This window comes from Dipodomys merriami, unplaced genomic scaffold (assembly GCF_024711535.1).
Source record: "Dipodomys merriami isolate MVZ:Mamm:240054 unplaced genomic scaffold, mDipMer1.0.p SCAF_129, whole genome shotgun sequence".
Classification (NCBI taxonomy): domain Eukaryota; kingdom Metazoa; phylum Chordata; class Mammalia; order Rodentia; family Heteromyidae; genus Dipodomys; species Dipodomys merriami.
In genome coordinates, this window is record NW_027202593.1 from 2,980,364 (window position 1) to 3,002,244 (window position 21,881).

At 51.5% G+C, this 21,881-nt stretch overlaps 1 protein-coding gene across 1 annotated transcript in view; it reads left to right on the forward strand.

Annotated features, from left to right (window-relative positions):
- LOC138824431 (progesterone receptor-like) overlaps positions 1-19,685 on the forward strand; it is a 34,987-nt gene extending 15,302 nt beyond the window's left edge. The window contains exons 4-8 of the mRNA XM_070018277.1: positions 5,594-5,899; positions 11,810-11,954; positions 13,459-13,589; positions 15,480-15,637; positions 18,695-19,685. Coding sequence (XP_069874378.1) covers positions 5,594-5,899; positions 11,810-11,954; positions 13,459-13,589; positions 15,480-15,637; positions 18,695-18,850 — 896 coding nt within the window. The 3' untranslated portion in view covers positions 18,851-19,685. The remainder of the gene's footprint in view (positions 1-5,593; positions 5,900-11,809; positions 11,955-13,458; positions 13,590-15,479; positions 15,638-18,694) is intronic.
- The last annotated feature ends 2,196 nt before the right edge of the window (positions 19,686-21,881 follow it).

A 21,881-nucleotide genomic window follows, 5' to 3' on the forward strand; every position in this document is an offset into this window, starting at 1 on the left:
ACACGAGTCTTGCTTTACTGAATCACTTCCCTTCCTTGAGTAGGTCACGGTGAACTCCTGCGCTGAGTTCTTTGCTGTGCATCGCTCTGTGGGAAGCAGGCTCCACACCCGAACGATGGTAATATATCTTCTCATTTAGGTTCTCTGCTTTAACTTCTTTCCTTTAGAAAACATTCCTGCTCGATGACTCACAAAAAAAATTCCAAAATGAATGCAGCTCTGTCTGTATTTTGCATTTATGGCAAGAACGCTAAACTATTACTGAGGTAATTAGTTCTTTCAAAGATAAGCACATCACGGAATGATTCAATGGATAGCTGGAGGTGTGCGTGGAGACATTTTTTTGAAAATATAGATTATTTTTGTGGTTTACTTTTTCTTCCTTTCAGCTTGAACTGTTCATCTGGCTTTTACATTGTCTTAGTTCTATGAACACTCGTACTTCAGTTCTGTTACTTATACCCATCTGAACCTGGGTCATTCTGCCTTAACCTCCTATTAGCTGTTATTGCCGACTGGCTTTCTTTGGCTTCCTTTCGTTTGCCCAAGCATTGCTTTGATGATACCCTCACAATCTGACTACAAGATTGAAACGCCGGGTATCTGGCTGGACACAGACGCTGGGGCGGCTACTGTGGACAAGTGTGTGTGGCCCAGGTCTGGGTCTGGCCACACCACCAGCCTGTACTGTGCTGTGCTGCCCGCCCAGACTGCGCCTCCCCCCAGACTGCGCCTCCCCCCAGACTGCACCTGCCCCCAGACTGCACCTCCCCCCAGACTGCACCTCCCCCCAGACTGCACCTCCCCCCAGACTGCACCTGCCCCCAGACTGCACCTCCCCCCTCAGACTGCACCTCCCCCCAGACTGCACCTCCCCCCAGACTGCACCTCCCCCCAGACTGCACCTGCCCTCAGACTGCACCTGCCCCCAGACTGCACCTCCCCCCCCAGACTGCACCTGCCCCCAGACTGTACCTCCCCCCAGACTGCACCTCCCCCCTCAGACTGCACCTGCCCCCAGACTGCACCTCCCCCCAGACTGCACCTCCCCCCTCAGACTGCACCTCCCCCCAGACTGCACCTCCCCCCAGACTGCACCTCCCCCCTCAGACTGCACCTCCCCCCAGACTGCACCTCCCCCCAGACTGCACCTCCCCCCCAGACTGCACCTGCCCCCAGACTGCACCTCCCCCCCAGACTGCACCTGCCCCCAGACTGCACCTCCCCCCTCAGACTGCACCTCCCCCCTCAGACTGCACCTGCCCCCAGACTGCGCCTCCCCCCAGACTGCACCTCCCCCCAGACTGCACCTCCCCCCAGACTGCACCTCCCCCCCCAGACTGCACCTCCCCCCTCAGACTGCACCTCCCCCCAGACTGCACCTCCCCCCCCAGACTGCACCTCCCCCCAGACTGTACCTCCCCCCAGACTGTACCTCCCCCCTCAGATTGTCTACCCCCTCAGACTGACTCCCCCCTCAGACCGCATCTCCCCCAAGACCTCCTGTGGGTTTCTTTGCAGCCTTCAAGGACACAGTTCCGTGTAGGAGAACTGCTTTGCTCCACACCTTGAGTATGAGAAGGAGGTCTGGCGCTGTCCATGATGCAGGAGATTCTGCTTTACGTACGGTTTGCTGAGGGCCGAGCAGGGAGAGGTGAACTTGTGAAGTAATGTCACTTGGCGGGGCGCTGCCAGGCTGAGCACAGTGGTGCGTCTGTGCGGGTGCAGTGGGGGACAGCAAGGAGGTTGTGGGGGACCGCGGGGGGACGGCCCAGATGATCTCATAGAGCCTGGAGTTCATCCTGAGCTCAGTGGTCCTGGACGCGCTGAGGAGGAGGCTTGCCCAGGCTCGCTTTGCTGCGGAGACAGAACCGTCCGAGAGAGAGGACGGCGCGCACGGGCGCTGCCGGACGGGGTCGGATGCCACGCGGGAGGCCGCCGCTGGGCCGCCGCTCCGCGCCGCGCTCTGGTCGGTCAGGTGGCCCGTGGCCCATGGCCCGTGGGAGGCCGAGCCGCCATCACAGGTCTGGAGGTCTGGACGGCGGGCTGGAGCTGTGAATGGTGGTCATCCCAGAGGGGGAGACAAGCTAGATTGGGCCACAGAGGGGCTGTGTGGTCCCCGGCCGAATCTGGGCACTCCGTGTGACGGTGACGATAAAGAGCAGACACGGAGGCCGAGTGGCCACGGGGGGGCAGAGGCGTGGGAGCGTGTGGGGTCACGGGAGGGCGGCCGCCGGGCTGGGGCACTGAGAACTGACCCAGCGGCTCTCGGCCCGCGGTGGGGACAGGGAGGGGCCTGCCGGGCCTCGCCGCAGCATGGGTGGAGAGCACGCGCGCTCTGGCGGGCGTTCGCTGGCGCTTGCTGGGATGGCGGCTGGGGGCAGTGGTGGGAGCGTAGACGGGTTCTGAGGAGAGTCGCGGCATGCAGGACGTCAGGCTTTGGTGCTGAGCCAGCAGAGCCATCTCCACGACAGAGTCAGCACAGCAGGGCCACGGGGATCGAGCCTCACCGCCCGCCCAGTGACACGGAGACGCCTCGCACTTTCCTCAAGCCTCCATCCCACAGACCCCGCGGAGGTTACATCCGTGTGCCTCGTTACTAACCCGGACCTTAGCTGAACATTGCATGAGGTGTCAGACACATCAGAAAACAATCCTCCCCGTACTCGAACTGTGATCAGACACAACTGAAGATACGTGGGTCTTTGCGGTTCATATTTCATAGGATGTTAAGTAGGATACGGAATATGGCTGAGCACTAGTCACTCAGGCTTGTGAATCTAGTGACTCAGGACCCTGAGATCTGAGGATCAGGATTCAATGGCAGACCAAGCAGAAAAGAGATTCTTGTCTCCAATTAACCATTAAAAAGCTGGAAGTGGAGGTGTGGCTCCAGTGACAGAGCACAACCTAGAGTGAAAGTCCAGTGCGAGTACAAGGCCCCGAGTCCAAGCTCCAGAATGTAAGGACGGAGGAGGCACAGAGACTGTTATGGCTGACTAATAATAACACCACAGTCAAATGACTTACCGTTTTGTTTAAAACGCTAAGAGAAAAAAATTGTGACCCGATGCTAGATAATGGAGTAATAAATCGTAGGCTTGATCTCCAAAGCAAATACCACCGGATAAAATCAGTCTAAAGAAATGCATCCCCAAATTTTAATTTGGGGAGGTAGTCAATGGGTGAAAAGGGGGTGGCCTCCTCTGAGCGCCGACGGGAGGAAGACGCCCCGCACCTGCAACAGAGAGGCTGAAGACGCCCCGCACCTCCCACAGAGAGGCTGAAGACGCCCCGCACCTCCCACAGAGAGGCTGAAGACGCCCCGCACCTCCCACAGAGAGGCTGATTTTTTTTTAAGAACAAAACTAACGGTCACAGTAGGCAGTGGATTGCGGCCTTGGCAACACTATCATCCTTTAGCCCTTTCAGGAAAGAATCTTTTAAATACTATGCATTTTTTTTTTCAAAATTCTTAACAGACTTGTCCTCTGATGAGACATTGCCTGATTGGATCCCAAAGAGGAAGTAGTCTTTAGAGTTCAAAATGCCAGCCGCTGGACAGGGCAGCGTCCCCCCCCCCCGCGTCCCCCCCCCCCGCGTTCCTTCAGTCCCTCCCACTTCCGTGGTCTGGGGTGAGCCCTCTCAGGAAGAGCGTCTCCCTCTTCCATCCCAGCAGCCCTCAGGGAGGCCGCGCTCTGCGGGCAGCAGGCTGCTGGCCACGCTGGGCTCTGGGGAGTGAGTGGCTGGGGCGTGAAGAAGGATTGAGCGATGGGAGTAAATGTAGCACGGACCGATCTCCGCACCCCACACCCACTCACCGTGGGAGCCCGGGCGCGGCCAGGACCCCCCAGACCTCCCCTTCCCGATGAGATGCGAAGGTTCCTTTCCAAGGGTTGCTTTGGTAAAATAAGACCTACGAGACCTGGTTCCAAATGGCTTCCCGCTTTGGTTTTGCTTTTGCCATGTGTCTCCCTCTTTTCCCCAGAGACTCAGGAAGCCTAGGCTTATGAGCAGACCTGACAGGGGCAGAAGGCGGCAGGAAATTGGGTGCTTAGGAGCGTAAGGGTCAGAGCCCAGCGAAGGCTCACGTCACCTTGGTGATGGGGACAAGGTTGGAGGCAGCCTTTGGGGCGCTGAATGACAGCGCAGCTCCTGCCTTAGCCTCCGCTGGGGACGTCTGAGTGGGAAGGCAGGCCAGGCCTCGAGCCCACAAACTCAGCCTCCAGCCGTCCCAGGGTGGGGCGGCTCCTCACTGCTCATCCCCTCTCCCACGCGGGAGCGGATGGCCGTCACGGCTCGGACGAGGCTGACGGGCGGTCCTGTGCGCGCGCGCAGCCTCCGGAGCACAGCAGCGCATCCTCGCACGTTCGTCGCTCTTCTTCCCATCCCTTCCCCCGGAGCCCATTTGATCTCCGCACCGGAGTCTGTGTCCTCTTCTTTTATCTACCTGAAGCTGTCCCCTTTGCTCTGAGTTCTGGATCTGCTCTGCGTCAGTATAGCACGGGTGTGGTCTCCATGTGTCTGACTGCGCAGCAGGCGCGACCCTGCAGCGGCACAGCACTGCCCGAGCTCGGAAATCGCAGTGATCACAGACACAGCAGGTAAATGAACGGGGAGGAGCAGCAAGACTTGTGCCCGCTGGCCTTCTGCCAGTCTTTGCTGGTAACCGAGCAAAGTGGACAGTCCACGTCTCCTCTAAAGGCCCAGGATCCATGCTCTGCTGCCAACCATCTAACAAGCTCAGAGGTGAAACAAGCTCAGCGGTGTTTTCACGAACGCTCGTGTGGAGTGCACTGGAAGCTGCCAGCCAGATGGGGCCTCACGTGGTCAGGTGACCTCCTCGGCGAGACCACGGTCAGCGTGAGCAGGCCTCCTTCCAGTGGACCAACCGCTCATTCCTGACGCACCACCACGCGACTGAAACCCAGGTGACCTTCCTGCCGGGCTGTGCACCCTGTGAACAGCGGCTGTGAGGAGCGCTCTTGGGGAGAGCCCTGGTCTCCTGCCTCCATCCTCAAAAGGCAAATTCCACTCAGCGGCTCCAGCCATTTCCTTCCTAACGCGAGAATTCATGGGACGAGAAATCCCAGAAATGTCTAGGAATACAAACATCCCCCAGCACGGACCACGGGCTGCAGCCTCTCCCCCACCGCAAGACGACTCCTTGCTTTTGTCCTTATTGTGATTCAAAGACCGGTTTCACGGAATCTAGGAACTTGCGAGACTGTAAAAAAAAAAAGATGTTATACGGTTTCATATCTATGCGTATTCTTAATGCAGCGTAATTGAGGACTCCGCAATTGTCTCGGGGAGGCCACCGCGTCAGCTCTGGGAGGCGATCTTGTCTGTGTGGTGGGTGCGGAGCTCTGGCTTCGGGCGCTGTCTCTTCCCGCAGAGCCTCCTGACCCCGCTCACGCCCAGCACTGTTACTTCTCATCCAAGCCCAAGGCTACCATGCGGGATTTATCTCATGTCCTTGGTGTGATGATCTATACTGCTATGATCTTGAGGCTTAACAAAAACGGCACTCGGGGAGGTGTTCGGCGCTCACCTGGCCTCCGTGTTCTTTCTCTCCCCTTTTCTTCTCTAGGTCGTAAGTTCAAAAAGTTCAATAAGGTCCGGGTGGTCCGTGCCCTGGACGGCGTGGCGCTTCCTCAGTCCGTGGGCCTCCCGAGCGAAGGCCCGGCGCTGGGCCAGAGGATCACCTTCTCACCAAGCCAGGAGGTCCAGCTGATGCCGTCCCTCATCAACCTGCTCATGAGCATCGAGCCCGAGGTGGTCTATGCGGGACACGACAACACAAAGCCGGATACCTCCAGCTCCCTGCTGACCAGCCTGAACCAGCTGGGCGAGAGGCAGCTGCTGTCCGTGGTCAAGTGGTCCAAGTCCCTGCCAGGTAATGAGCCCGGAGGTGGACAGACTGTGATTGAGAGTGCCCTCCCGTGGTGGTGGTCCCATGCGGTGTGAAATAAAACCCACTCACCTGACAGACCCTAACTGCACTCAGAGCACAGTGAGGCTTCCAAGGTCAGTGAAGAACCAGAATCCCTAAGCCTAAGTCAGTCATCTGGAGGTGGCCAAGTGAACCTCTGGTTCATTATTTCCTATGATTTACTCCCAGCAACGGGGATTTGGCCTGTGATTGCCAGGGGCGCACTTCCCTCGTCTTGGGGGGTGTGCTGCGCTGGCTTCCCTGGGCGCGGCTCTCCGGGAGTGAGGTGGTTGAGGAGTTACAGGATGACACTCCTGGTCACATCTCAGGACAGTGAGGTGAGGGAGGGGCATTGAGCTGGTACTTAGAAATACAACCCTCCCCCCTTGTATTTTCTCCAAAAAAATCACATTCTCTTTGCATCCGTAATATCCTTATACTTTCTGGAGACCAATTTATTTTTCTAATATCTGATCAAGAATTAAATGTATTATGTCTTTTTGGTCACCAAGTAAATTCAATGATTTTTTTTTTTATAAAAAGAATTCCTGTCCAATTTGCCTTAATACATTTCTTGGTTATTATTCGTTTTCCTTGAAAGGTTTGGAATATAATAGATGAATTATAATTTAATTGAACATTCAAGGTTATACAAAACAGAAAAATAGATTCCTGTTTATTGAATCTTTTTTAAAAAATAAGCATTGCGCCAAGTTAATGAAATCCAGTATTCTAATGGAGATGAAGTAATTTTACAGAAAAATCCAAAATGCCCAGTCCTTATCATCTTTATTCTAGTTAAAAGACCTTAGACAGGTAATTTTCTTTCTATTAGAGAAGTTCTGAATATTTAAAACTTGCTGTGAGGGGTTATTAAATTTGATAGACCTTTACTAAGCAAAATGTCATAACAGCATTGATAAATTATGCTATTTTAAAAAATGTGTTTTTAATTTTCTAGGCTTTCTCTTATTTAGAAATAGTGATTTCTTTGTTGATTTTGGTCACATCCCTTTTGTTTGCATTTTGGAGGTTCTTTCTTGCTTAAGAGTAGACAATATGCAATTAAGAAGGTATTTTATTCACTGTGCATCCAAGCTCAGCTTTTAAACACAGTTATAAGTTCAGATTTTTTTTGACTCTCATGTAACCTTAAGAAAGAAAGAAAATTTTTACATTGAATTTGGGTGGCAGCTTTTTTTTATGTTGCAAAATGTAATTTATGTGTATCCTTACAGAACAACATGGGTGCACACGGGGCGCATCCATTCAGTAGAACAGGGAAGCTTGGCATTGCCCACAGGTGGTGTGGCCTGAGCTCCTGTGGCGTCACCACGGGCGGCGTGGCCTGAGCTCCCGTGGCATCACCATGGGCGGTGTGGCCTGAGCTCCTGTGGAGCCATGCTTCTTCCTCAGACTGCATGAGTCATTGACGCAATGGTCCCTGAGCTCCAGTGACAATTTTGGCCTCTGAGAAAGGCCCGGGAGGAACACGTGTCATTAGCTATCCCAAAATCCTGTCGGCTGACGTGAACCAAAGCCACAGTTCCTGCTCCCTGAGCCAGCCAGCCACCCGCTATTAGACGCCAGCAGTGTGCAAGACCTAACCATTGCACCATGCGGGGAGAGTGCCACGCCCGAGGCTGGGCTCCTGGCGTGGACGTGTCAGCCGCGAGGCCGGGGGTCCTGGTGTGGACGTGTCAGCCGCAAGGCCGGGGCTCCTGGCGTGGACGTGTCAGCCGCGAGGCCGGGGGTCCTGGTGTGGACGTGTCAGCTGCGAGGCCGGGGGTCCTGGTGTGGATGTGCCAGCCGCGAGGCCGGGGGTCCTGGTGTGGACGTGTCAGCTGCGAGGCCGGGGGTCCTGGTGTGGATGTGCCAGCCGCGAGGCCGGGGCTCATGGCGTGGACATGTCAGCCCCGAGGCCGGGGGTCCTGGTGTGGACGTGTCAGCCGTGAGGCCGGGCTCCTGGCGTGGACGTGTCAGCCGCGAGGCCGGGCTCCTGGCGTGGACGTGTCAGACGCAGTGTGTCTGGCATCTGGGAATCGTGTTTGCACACAGAGAACTGTTCTGGCGTTCGCTGATGACGTCAGGTGAGGCTGCTCGGGGTGAGAGCTGGGTCTCTGCCTCTGCGCCTCCGAGTGCAGCGCCCAGGGGCTGCCTGTGCAGGATGCCCTGTGCCCCCCCCCGCCCTCCCCCCACGCCTCTGTGGGCCCCCCCGCGCCCTCCCCCCACGCCTGTGTGCCCCCCCCCGCGCCCTCCCCCCACGCCTCTGTGCCCCCCCACGCCCTCCCCACATGCCTCTGTGGACCCCCCACGCCCTCCCCCCACGCCCTCCCCCCACGCCTCTGTGCCCCCCCCCACTCCCTCCTCCCACCTCTGTGTGCCCCCCCCGCGCCCTCCCCCCACGCCTCTGTGCCCCCCCCCACTCCCTCCTCCCACCTCTGTGTGCCCCCCCACTCCCTCCCGCCACGCCTCTGTGCCCCCCCCGTGCCCTCCCCCCACGCCTCTGTGTGTCCCCCCGCGCCCTCCCCCCACCTCTGTGGGGCCTCCACAGCTCCCCCCACACCTCTGTGTGCCCCCCGTGCCCTCCCCCCACGCCTCTGTGTGCCCCCCGTGCCCTCCCCCCACGCCTCTGTGGGCCCCCCCGTGCCCTCCCCCCACGCCTCTGTGTGCCCCCCGCGCCCTCCCCCCACGCCTCTGTGTGCCCCCCGCGCCCTCCCCCCACGCCTCTGTGTGCCCCCCCACGCCCTCCCCCCACGCCTCTGTGTGCCCCCGTGCCCTCCCCCCACGCCTCTGTGTGCCCCCCGCGCCCTCCCCCCACGCCTCTGTGGACCCCCCGCGCCCTCCCCCCACGCCTCTGTGTGTGCCCCCGCGCCCTCCCCCCACCTCTGTGGGGCCTCCACAGCTCCCCCCACGCGCCTCCCCCCACGCTGCTTCCCCTGCCGGAGCCCCCTCATTCCCAGCGTCTTCCCCTACTCACTCTGGATGGTCTTCCAGAACCTTCCCTGGTCCTTCCACGTCTCTGCTGCACTTGTCAGCCGGACTGGTCGTGCTGTGCTCTGCTTTCTGTCCACCTCGCGGCCACGGGCGTCTCTGTTATCTGTGCGCCCGGCGTCACGCCCGTCACTGGGTGCTGAGGGGCGGCTCAGCACAGGCAGGGTAGTGGACGCTTGGACTCCCAGCGCGCTGGAGAAGATGGAGGCAGGAGGCTCATGGGTTCAAGGCCAGCCTGGGCTACATAATGAGACCTGTCCAAAAGACAAAAAACAAGCAACTTTTAAGTACAGGACTGATAGGGAAGTTTCTATTGTAAGGGCTGTTGCCTTAGGTCATTAAAGCATCCTATCCCTGTTAGTAAACGTACGTTGGAGACCACAGAATGGTATCAGAACTTTTCTTTTTTTTTTTTTTTTTGGGTCCGGTCGTGGGGCCTGGGCGCTGTCCCTCAGCTCTTCAGCTCAAGGCTAGCACTCTACCACTTGAGCCACAGCGCCACTTGTGGCTTTTTCTGGTTATGTGGCACTGAGGAATTGAACCCAGGGCCTCATGCATGCAAGACAAGCACTCTACCACTGAGCCACCTTCCCAGCCGGGTATCAGAACTTTCTACAGCCTTCAAGATCCATGCTTGTATGAGATCCCACATTATGTGTCAGAAGCTGCTGATTTCATATATCATCTAGTTATATAATACATATAAACAGTGTTATATATGACGCTCTGTCCTTGTTTACACTCTCTGACATTTTGCTTTTGGGGGAGCATGTATGAGTATGTATATATATATATATATATTTTTTTTTTTTTTCTTTTGGTCTGTCATGAGGCTTGAACTCAAGGCCTGGACACTGTCCCTGAGTTTTTTTGTTCTAGGCTAGCTCTCTACCCCTTGAGCCAAAGTGCCACTTCTGGTTTTCTGGTGGTTAGTTGGAGATAAGAGTCTCCTGGACTTTCCTGCCTGGGCTGGCTTTGAACTGCAATCCTCAGATCTCAGCCTCCTGAGTAGCTGGGATGACAGGCGTGACCACCTGCAGGGCCCCATCCTGCATTCTTTATCCCCACCCCTGAAGCAAGCGCAGCTCACGGTGAATCTCCTCTCCTGTATGTTCTTTACACTTTTTAAAAGCATTGAGAACCAGGCAGCTTCTTACCAAAGTTTTCTTTCTGGAATTATCAGGTCAAATCACTTCAGATATAAGGGTATTTTTCATACTAGTCACTAAGTACAATTCATGGTCATCTGCTGCATCTCTGTGTGAAGGTGCTCCATTTTCTTCTCACATCCTCTGAATTTTCCTGATTATCACCATGGGAATCTGTCCTCAGTGTTCCTTCGTTAAGTATAAAATAACGGGATGCGATCACAGTGCGTGCGGACACTGCACTTCAGCACAGGTGTGGAAGCCCCGGGACACCGTACAGCTGTTTATCACAGGGAAGGCTGCTAGGAGCTAAGGAGAGGGATTTTCTGAGTTTTGTCTGTCAGATGGAAACAGACTTCTGTGTGTGTGTATGCACGTGCACGTGTGCGTGTGCGTGTGTTGCCAGTCCTCAGTCCTAGGGCTTGCACTCAGGGCCTGGGCACTGTCCCTGAGTTTCTTTTGCTCAAGGCTACAGCTCTACCACTTGAGCCACAGTGGTACTACTGTTTTTTGTCTGTGTATTTGGTACTGAGGAATCGAACCCAGGGCTTCATGCATGCCAGGCAAGCACTCTACCACTAAGCCACCTTCCCAGCCTAGAAATATACTTCTTGTTAGCAATATTGGTAACTGTTTTTTATATGTTAAAAATTGTCCTTTATGTTACAAGCATTCCTCTGTTTCATGTCATTAACAGTCCTAGAATGCGAAAACAGAAAAGCACTGGTGACTCATGGCCGCACTCCTAGGGAGTCAGGAGGCTGAGATCTGAGGATCATGACTCAAAGCCAACCTGGACAGAAAAATCCATGAGCTTCTTATCTCCAATAAACTACTCAGGAAATGCTAGATGTGGCACTGTGGCTCAAGTGGTAGAGTTCTAACCTTGAGCAAAAGAAGTTCAGGGACAGCACCCAGGCCCTGAGATTAAACCCTGGGCCTGACAAAACAAACAAAAACCGGAAAAGAAAAAAGACAGAGTACAAAGTGAATGTAAATATAAACAGTCTATTTTCAAATAAAGAACAATTAAATTAAAAATTTCAAACTAGTAAGAGATTAAAAGGCAGCGTGAAAAAAACACTGAATAAATTGTGTCAGACACTTAAATACTGTAAAGTACTTTCTTTTGAAGGACATAAGAGTGAGCGAAAGTAGGCCTGGTACAGTAGCTCATGCTTGTAATCCCAGCTACTTGGGAGGCCAAGATTAGGAGGATTGCAGTTCAAGGTCACCACAGGCAAAAAGTTAACAGACCCCACAGCAAGGCCAGGACGGAGGTGCCTGCCCGACATCCCAGTGGAGCCTGCGGCGGCCTGAGGCCACTGTTGGGCAGCAGCACTGAAACCTAGCTGAACAACGACGGCTAAAAAGCGGTTACCTTCCAGCGCCCGTGCCCCGTCTTCTAGTCATTGTGCCTTCTAGTCATTGTGCGTGCGTCTCTTCCGCGGATTGGTTTCGTGTGTGTCATCTTCCTACCCCCAGTGCACACGCGCAGGTCTCGGTGAAGGGGTGTTGCATGAGGGAGGGGGGAGGGGCGGCGGAATCACCAAACAGATTCCCAGGTGCCGCTGGGCTCCGCGTTCGGGCCGCCCTGCTGATGAACGTCTCCTGATTCTGGGGAGAGCAAACACGGCCTTTCTTACAGCTGCCACCACCGAGTCCCAGCCGTGTGGGCGAACAAGGGACTGATGGGTGCATGGCCTGAATTAATCCTTCAGTGATCCCGCAGGTTTCCGGAACTTGCACATCGACGACCAGATCACGCTGATCCAGTACTCGTGGATGAGCCTCATGGTGTTTGGGCTGGGCTGGCGGTCCTACAAGCACGTCAGCGGGCAGATGCTCTACTTCGCGCCGGACCTGATCCTGAATGAGTGAGTAGTGCCTTGTGGGCTCCGGGCCCACGCTGGCAGCACGGGGGCGTGCCGGGGCTCACGCTGGCAGTACTGGGGCGTGCCGGGCCCACGCTGGCAGCACGGGGGCGTGCCGGGGCTCACGCTGGCAGTACTGGGGCGTGCCGGGCCCACGCTGGCAGCACGGGGGCGTGCCGGGGCTCACGCTGGCAGTACTGGGGTGTGCCGGGGCTCACTAGCAGCATGGGGGGCATGCTGGGGCTCACTAGCAGCATGGGGGGCGTGCCGGGGCGTGCCAGGGCTCCCTCCAGTCGGTGGTCAGCACTCGCACGCTGGGCATCCTTAGTGGTGGAACTTTCCAAAGGCCCCTCAGTATGACCTGCCATCTTCACGCACCTCACGCTCCACCCAGAGCCTCCCCAGGAATCTGCGACCATAGCTGTTCCTCTCCTTCCAATGTGCACTGTGGTCGGAAGTGGTCTGAGATCTCTCATTCTTCAAAAACATAGCAAGATATACACTGAAAGCGCGTGCTGGTGGCTCACGCCTGTCATCCCAGCTGCTCAGGAGGCTGAGATCTGAGCAGCACAGTTTAAAGCCTGCGCAGGAAAGTCTGAGGCTCTGATCTCTAATTAATCATCAAAAATAAGCCAAAAAGTAGAGCTGTGGCTCAACTGGTAGAGCACTAGCTTTGAGCCAAAAAAGCTCCGGGACAGAGTTCAAGCTCTGGTCCTGAGAGGTCAAGCCCCAGGTTTGGCACAGAAAAAAAAAATGTCTCAATACCCTGAGCACAACATTAAATGCTTTCTTTACCAAGTTTAGTTTTAGGCGTTGGTATTAATGAAATAATGAAATAAATTAGAGATGGCTTTGCTTGAAGTATTGACTTACCTTCAAAAAGCAAAAGCACTGAATGCCCTCCTGCAGGAAACCAGACCGGCGGCTTACTTCCAAAATGTTTCAAGAATCCTAGCTGCCCGGAGGCCGCCACCCCGAGGCCGCCACCCCAAGGCCACCACCCCGAGGCCACGCTCCTCCGGCGCCAGAGCCTTGCTGGTCACTTGGGGCTTGCTTGTCCTCTGTGCTCTTGCATGCCGCCGGAACCCCCTCCCTGTGCAGGGCACCGGAAGCCGTTCACCCACGGGCCTGTGCAGATGCGTGCACACACAGTTACACACATCCGTGCACGTGTGTTGCCAGGGACACATGAGTGAATAAGTACGTCCTTCCTCTCCACTGTCACCTCTGCAACTCTGCCGCCATCTTCATCTCCACTCACCTCCTGCACCTCTATCTTCCTCTTCACTGTCACCTCCTGCGCCTCTGCTCCAACTTTCACAATCCGTGGCCTCCATCATTAGTGCCACACAGTGGAATACATGAAAGATACCCGAAATTCCGAATGCCGAGCTTGCTTCCTAGTGACAGCAGACCCCTCAGCCCCCGAGCAGTGCTGAGCAAAGTCTCTCCGCTGGCTGAGACGTGGTTTCCTGTGGCTTTCTCCCCCGCGTGCTCGCGCGGCAAGGCAGCGCATGAAGGAGTCGTCGCTCTATTCCCTGTGCCTCACCATGTGGCAGATCCCCCAGGAGTTCGTCAAGCTGCAGGTCAGCCACGAGGAGTTCCTCTGCATGAAAGTGCTGCTGCTGCTGAACACAAGTGAGCGAGCACGCGTGACGCGGAAACGGACACGACCTCGACGCTGGGCGGGAGGGGATGGGGGACCCGCTCTAGACGCTGGGCGGGAGGGGATGGGGGTCCCGCTCTAGACGCTGGGCGGGAGGGGAGATGGTGAGGAAGGCCACTCAAAGCTAGCACCAAAGCCAGCTCTCCAGACCCCATCCCCGCCAACCCCAGGCTGCGCATGGTGACACACAACTGTCACCCCCGCCACGCGGGGAGCACACACAGGAGGAGGCGGGGCATACACATGAGATCCAGCAGCCCTTCCCGCAAATCCCTGTGAGTCACGGAGAAACAGATTCTTTCCCCATCCCAAAGGGTAAGTAAGTGTATGTACAGCGGGAAGCTGGCAAAGGAGAAATAGATAACTACCAAGTTCAGCTCCCTATTTGTCAATAAGAACGATCACACAGAGCTCCAGGAAGAGGTGGCTTCTTACCGCTAATCCCTCCAAAGTGACACCAAAACCTTGGGCAAGGCTTTGATTAAGAAAGTGTTAAGAAAAATAATTCAGGGAAAAGTTATTGTTCATGTTTATCAGTGAGGGAAATGTGGGCATTGTTTGGAAACCTAAAAGAGGTGTCCACGTTTTGAAGAGATAATTGAGGGAAGAGATCAGAGGTACATGCACATACGTGTAGACGTACAGACAGGGAAATCATGCTTTTTTGCTTTAAAGACAGGGTATCACTCTGTAGCCCAGGCAGACCTGAACCTTGTGATCCTACTGCTTCAGCCTCTTGAGGGATAAGATTAAAGGTGTGTGCCACCACACCTGGAATTATCTTTTAAAATGAGCAAACATTTCCTGTTGCCGTACTTTCCTCCAGAGAGCCCCTTCCATTCCGGACCTCAGCAATTAAAAATTCAAAGCCCAAAGCTTAGGTTTTCCTTCATGTGTATGAGTAGCCTTTCTTAGCAAGAAGAGTGGAATTCAAGGATGCATTAGGGTGCATATAATACATAGGCTTAAAATTTTTTTTAGTGTATTTCTCTTTGCTAAGCACATATTGTTGCCTTTAAACTAAGTGCACTTCATTACAGAAATACTGCTAAGGGTCAAGGTCTTAAATCCAGCAGCTGTGTGACTTTGCTGTCCACCAGCTGGTTATCACTGCAGAGGAAGTTCACATAAGGTTGCAGGTTTTTTGCTTTTCTGTTTTTTAAGTGCAGCGAATTAAGAAGTGCAGCAAGGAAGTCAGGGATGGGGCAGTAAAGTTACTGGAGAAAAGGAGAAGGGAACAACAGAAGGAACTAGAAGGTTTGGGAGAAAAACAAAGGTGGAAGGGATTCTGTGGTGAAGATCCCAGGGTGAGGAGTTGTGCCTAAGATCTGAGGAGCAGCACGGAGATTTTAGAGGAGAGAATCTAAGCCATTCACTCACCCCCTAATCTGGCTCAGCAACATCCTCATGAAAACCAACCATGAGTACCCGCCACCACCGGTACCCTCTCATGTCAGGAGCTGTTGAGCGCATCCGTAAATTGTGATTCAGAAATGAGAACCACAAGGATTGGAAGTGAAAAGTTTTGAAAGTGGCATTTTCATATATCAGAAACACAAAGGTCTTTGCTCAGATTAAAAACAAGTATTTTTTTTAAAAACCTAAGTGGGTGGATATGAGATATTTAAATAGCCCATAGCTTTCTTTCCATATTAGCAAGAAGGCATCACAAAATGGGATGAAGAAACTTAGAATGCATCCACACAAAAAAAGTGATAAACTTCTGGGGATAATCATCTAATGCCCAGTCACTGAGCTTCGCAGGACAAGGGTAAAATGTCCCAGAGAAACCCAAGATCTAGCTGAGCCTGCTGTGTGGTAAACGTCTAACACCACTGTGACTCGCAATTGCCTTGCTGCAGTTCCTTTGGAAGGCCTGAGGAGTCAGAGCCAGTTTGAAGAAATGAGGTCCAGCTACATCCGGGAGCTGATCAAGGCCATCGGCTTGAGGCAGAAAGGCATGGTGCCCAGCTCCCAGCGCTTCTACCAGCTCACAAAACTCCTGGATAACTTGCACGACGTAAGTACCCCCGTGCCGGACACCATCGGCCCTTCCCTCACTTTCACATGTTCAACGTGAAACCTGCTCGGTCGGTATTCTTCAAGTCCCGTGCTCTAAGTGTGTTTGCACCGCACAGCTCGATGGGCCCAAACATGCTCCTGTTGCCTGGTATCTGTACAGCTGAGGAGCAATATCCACAGGAATTGGGGCACAGTTTCTACAGTATGGTCCAAAGTGTTTCTGCTTCAAAATCAGAAAAATAGCCAGGCGCTGGTGGCAGGTACCTAGCTATTTAGGAGGCTGAGATCTGAGATCTCGGTTTGAAGCCAACCCTGGTCAGGAAAGTCTGTAAGACTCTTACCCCTATTAACCACTCAAAACAAAAAACAAAAAACAAAACTGAAGTGGAGCTGTGGCTCAAGAGGTAGAGCTCTAGCCTTGAGCACAAAAGCTCAGAACAGTGCCCAGGCCCTGATTTCAAGCCCCAAGACTGGCAAAAAATAAAAATTTAAAATTACACAAGTTCATGAATATACACTAACAGCAAAAGTATGGATGGAATGACAAATAACTGCCGACAGGCAGTCAGAAACTACGTATCAAGAGCTAAAATCTGCATGCTTTCCAAATTTGTTTTTAGGCTTTATCTTGAAGAAATAACTAGGCAAGAATTTGAATTCTTTAAGTTCCTTCTGGGTTGTTTTTGGTTTCTTTCCCCTTTGCTATGGCAAAGCTCCAGAGGTGCCCAACACCTTAACTATATTAATAAAAGAAGATGTGTGGTTAGATATGTGGCTAGTCAAGACATATTGAATACAGACTTTTATTACCGTTGGGTTCAGAAATCACATTAAAATGACAGTCAAGACATAAAAAGCTATCTACTCACCAGGTCAAATTCCGAGGGCCTAACGCTTGAATTATGAGCAGACTGTCAAGATTACAAGCTATTTGAGTAAAGCCTCTAAGATGAAAAGCAGAGAGAAAAATAAGAAGGATAAAAAGTGACTTGAAGGATAAAGCACCAGTAGAGAACAGAATAAGATCTGTAAGATCTTCAGAAAAGTAAAGAATAGCATGGTATCCAAGAAAGGAAAATAGAAAAACACTCAAAAAAAAAAAGAGAGAGTAATGGCACAATTAAATACAGAAGAGACACTTAAATAATTAAGATGTACAAAATGTAAAGGAAGTGAAAATAATTTTAAGATCAAATCACGGAAGATCAGAAAGAGATACAAAGTCTAGAGGATTAATCTTGGAGTCCTATGGTCCTATGAATAATAAAATTCCAGCAGAGAGAACAGCAGAAAATCGAGGAAACTATATAATAATAAAAGGTGTTGGGGGCTGGGTGCACACAGAGAGAGCCCCAGCCATGCTTGATTTTATCACCACGTGAGGCTAACTAAATGTGAAGCCATACTCAAAAGTAGTTAAAGTAAAAACATGGGACAGAGGCAGTGGCTCAGCCTGACCAGTATAAGTTCCTTAATTCAAATCCCAGCAATGCCAAAGAATAAAAAGCCATTGTGGAGGAAGGACTGGGGCTGTAGGCACCACACCACTGAACCAAAGAACATTATTACAATGCATCAGCATCCTAGGAGTGAGAAGAATACCTTGAATATACCATGCACAAAGCATATGCAAATTATTAGCACTTGGAGATCCTTTTTGACTTCTGAGTAGCAACAATGGAAGCTGGAAGACAGTGGGACAAGGCCTACAGAATGTGATGGCAAAGAAAATCTTCAGCCAAACCATCACACAAGTATAATGGCAACGCTGTTTTCCTATTTGCAGTCTCCTGAGAGTCTTTTCTTAGATGCAGGCTTTTTCAAGAATTACCTTAGGATGTTACAATGAAGTAATTAGAGGAAGAAGAATCAAAATCATATTTTGGCACAAGAGCCAGGCAAAACTGTCCTGAGTCTAGATTGGAGCTATAAAATATATCAAGGGGGAAATGGAACTGGTAGATGTCAGTGAGTGTAACTGTGTTAAGATGATACCTTTGAGCCAGGTGCCAGGGGCCCATGCCTGTAACCCTAGCTACTCAGGAGGCTGAGATCTGGGGATCCTGGTTAGAAGTTAGCCCAGGCAACGAGGTCCATGTAAACTACCAAAAAAGCTGGAAGTGGCGGTGTGGTTCAGGTGGTAGAGTGGTAACATGGAGCAAAAGAAGCTCAAGAACAGTGCCCAGGCCAAGTTCAAACAGGATTGCACACATGTGTGTGTATGTATGCAGACACACACACACACTCACACACATAGATGATACTTTTGCATTGCTGTCAGAATTTATCGATGACGGCAATAAATGTGGAGGAAACAAAACATGTAAGAGAGCTCTTGCAAAATAAAGCCATATAAGAAAGGAAGTGGGAATCAAGGACAAGACAAACCTAACATAAACGTGTAGTATCAATACTAAAACTGTATGGCAAAAAATTCATTCGAGATAGAGATATGTGTCAAAAACACTGCCCACACCCCCAAATCATTCAGAGTAGCTGTGTGTGGGAAGCCGGGATGAGAACAGAGCTGTGGGTGTTTCTGCTGCCGCTTCTTTTGGTGTTCTGGCTGTGCCGTGTGACTTGTGAAATTAAGTACGTTGGACTCCTTTGACAAAAATAATAGATTGCGATTCATTCTGTTGGGTTACGGACATAATAGTCAATCTATTGTTATATGAATGAAAAGTGATGAACGAATAGAATTTCTGAAATAACTGCGTTTTGAATGTATGTGTGCAGTAGTTTGTGTGTTTGTGCATGCCCACACATCTTTAAAAAAAAACTTGAAAAATGCACCAAAATATTCAACTTGGCTACCCTGTGGAAATACAGGCAACGTTCATTGCTTTACATCTTTCGTATTGCTGGGCTGTTTCACTGCGTGTAGATCATCGTTCTAGGTTTCTCTGGTGGGAGGGCAGTGGGAGAGTTTTCATTTGGTAGAGGAAGAAACCTCTTGACCAGTTAATTCTAATGTTAGAAAAAGAGGCTATGCCTGGAGAGCGCATGAACTCACTGTTTTCCTTCCCGTGTTTTCCCCGCTTGCCAACGGCAGCTGGTCAAGCAGCTTCATCTGTACTGCCTAAACACGTTTATCCAGTCCCGGGCGCTGGCGGTGGAGTTCCCGGAGATGATGTCAGAGGTGATTGCGGCACAGTTACCGAAGATCCTGGCGGGAATGGTGAAGCCGCTCCTCTTTCACAAAAAGTGACCGCCACGTTTTCCCTCCCAAGGAAAAGAAATGAAAATTCTGCGGCATGTCCTTTCACTGCGGCGAGGGTGAGGATGGTCCCGAGGTTTTGTGAAACCTTCTGAAAGCCTTACATTTCTAACATATCATACTGTGTACATTTATGAGGAAAAAATGTGAGATTCGAATTTTCTTTTGTAAAGGAAAGTTAGGACTTTTAAAGTGTATTTGTGTACCTATATTTTCTTTTAGAGTTTACAAGATTGATAAAATTCTAAAGTTGATGGTTGAAGCAAACTATATATTATGCATATATATCGTTTAGGTGGAGATTTTTAACTTTTGCTTCTAACAGATCTCCGTTAGAGGGGGAGAAAGCCTTTACATTTTAAATAAAATGTTATTATACGTTACTTCCACATCGATCCCTTTGTCTCCCTGGTTATATTTCCAAATTGGAACTTGGAAGAATGAGCAAGAGTTAGAACATCTAATGTTTTAACTAGATTTTCTACAGCAGTTTTAATGCAAAAAAAAATGTAGACAGACTTAAAAAAATATCATAGAAACTGATGTTTCCCAAACCAGAGCTAGCTCCCCGCACAGCTCATTTGTCATGGTCAGAGGTCCAAGGATGTGGGCAGATCATTGAGACAATGCACCTGGGGACTTGCTAGGTTTTTTGTTTTGTTTTTAAACTTTTTTTGGGAAGGGATTATCCTCAAATATGATGTGAATAGAAAACGGTGTCTACAGTTCTATGGCAGAGGCAACCCCTGACTGCCTGTGGCATGTGGAAAACTTACCCCGTCCTGATTCTCTCCTCTTTAAAACTAGTGTGATATGGCCTTCCCCCTAGAGGATGCTTTTGGTCAGAGCTATTAATAACATCTTCCCAAAGCAAAGAAGAGAAGGGGGACAAGGGAGGCCGAAGGAGGGAGGGAGGGAGAGGGAGGGAGGGAGGGAAGGAGGGAGGGAAATGCTCTTTTCTTTCTCCAACAGGTGAATCTCAGGTTCAAATGTCTTGAGTGCCTATTACCCAAGTCTAAGAGAGTTGCTTCAGGGAATTCCAGACCGTGGCTTAATACAGTCAATTACAGTGGCATAAATAAAACACATTTCACTTCACCATTTGAACTGAAGATAGACATAATTTTCTACAGCAAGTTACTGGACAGCCCTTATCTAAAATGGCCACCATACACACATATCTGTGTGTAACAATGCCTACATCATAATACATATATATCAAGTGAATACCTAAAATGGTTTATATCCATCTTAGGTATGGATACATATTATTATTATTTTTTGTTGGTCTGGGCCTGGGCGCTGTCCCTCAGCTCTTCAGCTCAAGGCTAGCGCTCTACCACTTGAGCCACAGCACCACTTCCAGCTTTTTCTGCTTAATGTGATGCTGAGGAATTGAACTCAGGGCCTCATGCATGCAAGGCAAGCACTCTACCACTGAGCCACCTTCCCAGCCCCATCTTAATTTTTTTTAATTCAAAGAAAATATTAGATGCCGTTTTTAAAAGAAATGTACCCTTGTTATCTCACAAATGTATATCCTTGTGCAGATTAGTAGATGCTAAAGAGGAAATTAAACTTTGAAAACATAGAGAAAAAATTTCCATGAAAGTTTCCAATTTCTTAATGAATCTCGAATCTCAGCCAGCAAATTACCTGCAGCTTGCTAGGTGCTGTGACGTGAGGGCGCTCTGCAAAAGCGAACGTTAAGTCCTTCAGTTTAAAAAAGAGTTAACTCTGGTGTTCCCCACACTGTGTTCTTGTAAGGCTTCCAAGACTACGGTTAACAGGGCTCCAGGCTTGGCTTTATCTGGCCTGTGTGGCAGATACACTGGGGAACCAGCGTCTCGCGCGCCTGGGTTGTAGCGCCGGCCGCGGTGCGCCCGTGCTGAGGCCGCTGGCCGGAACGGAGGCCGCCCCTCCTGACCGGGCAGCGCCGCCGGCCCGGAGATGCCGCTCGCACGCCGCACCTTCACTGGTGTTGGCCTCTTCAGGGCCAAAGGACGTTCACATCCTCGCTTCACCCTTCCTAAGAGAATCAAAGCACGCCGCTTCCTCACCCACAAGCCCGCTTCAGTACGAGCACTCACAGCTACCTGATGTTTGAGTGAACTTAAAAAAAGTATCATTGCCTTAAAAAAATGGGGCCCTATCCTGGCTCCATCCTCCAAAATTGTATTTTAATTTATTCAACTTAATATACTCCTATCCAGCCATGCCAAACTCCCGCCATCGACTGTCTGCCAGAATTTCCCCCCTTCGGACACCATTTCCACACACCGCGCAGCCGACTTCAAGTCTCGGCCGTGCATCTTTTCTGTAGCCTTCTCGCACCTTCCAGTGGCTTCTTCCCCCAGGGGTCATCTAGTGTGTGTGCACACGCGGCTGCGGGGCGGGGCACCTCGTGGGGCGGTGGGCGCTGTGCTTGTTGACTGACACCCGGGCAGCCCGCCCCGTGCTGGGGCGCAGGGCTCCGCCATGCTCGCTGCCTTCGCTCAGCAGCTCTGTGTTCAGGCCGTGCGTCTCCGGTCTTGGCTCTCATCTCCGCAGCTCCGTCTTCATTTCTCTTCAGCGCTTTCACATTTCCCATCTTCTCATTTTTTTAACTGTGTTTTTTGTCTTCTCTTTGTTGGCCCTGGGGATCAAATCCAGGACGCTGCACTTGCTAGGCAAGCACTTTGCCGCCGAGCTTTACCCCAGCCCTACAATTCTCCATCTTCTTCCTGTGCTTGAGCTGTCGCTTTCCAGTGGCCGGAACACGGGAAATACAGGTTTTATACCTTAAGAACAATAATCTGTTTTCTGTTCCAAATTTTAAAACTGGCTAATGGAATATTATTTTTTTCCTCATGAAAAACTCCAAAAATACAGTTCTTATACTGAAATACTCCAAAGTCGTTTTGTGTTGCAAACCTCAATGTAAAAATGTTCCTTGCTTGTTTTCATCCAGCAAACACGGAGTACCTACTGTGGACAAAGAAACATAAGCTTTTGATTATTTAGAGCTGAAGAAAGGCAAAAC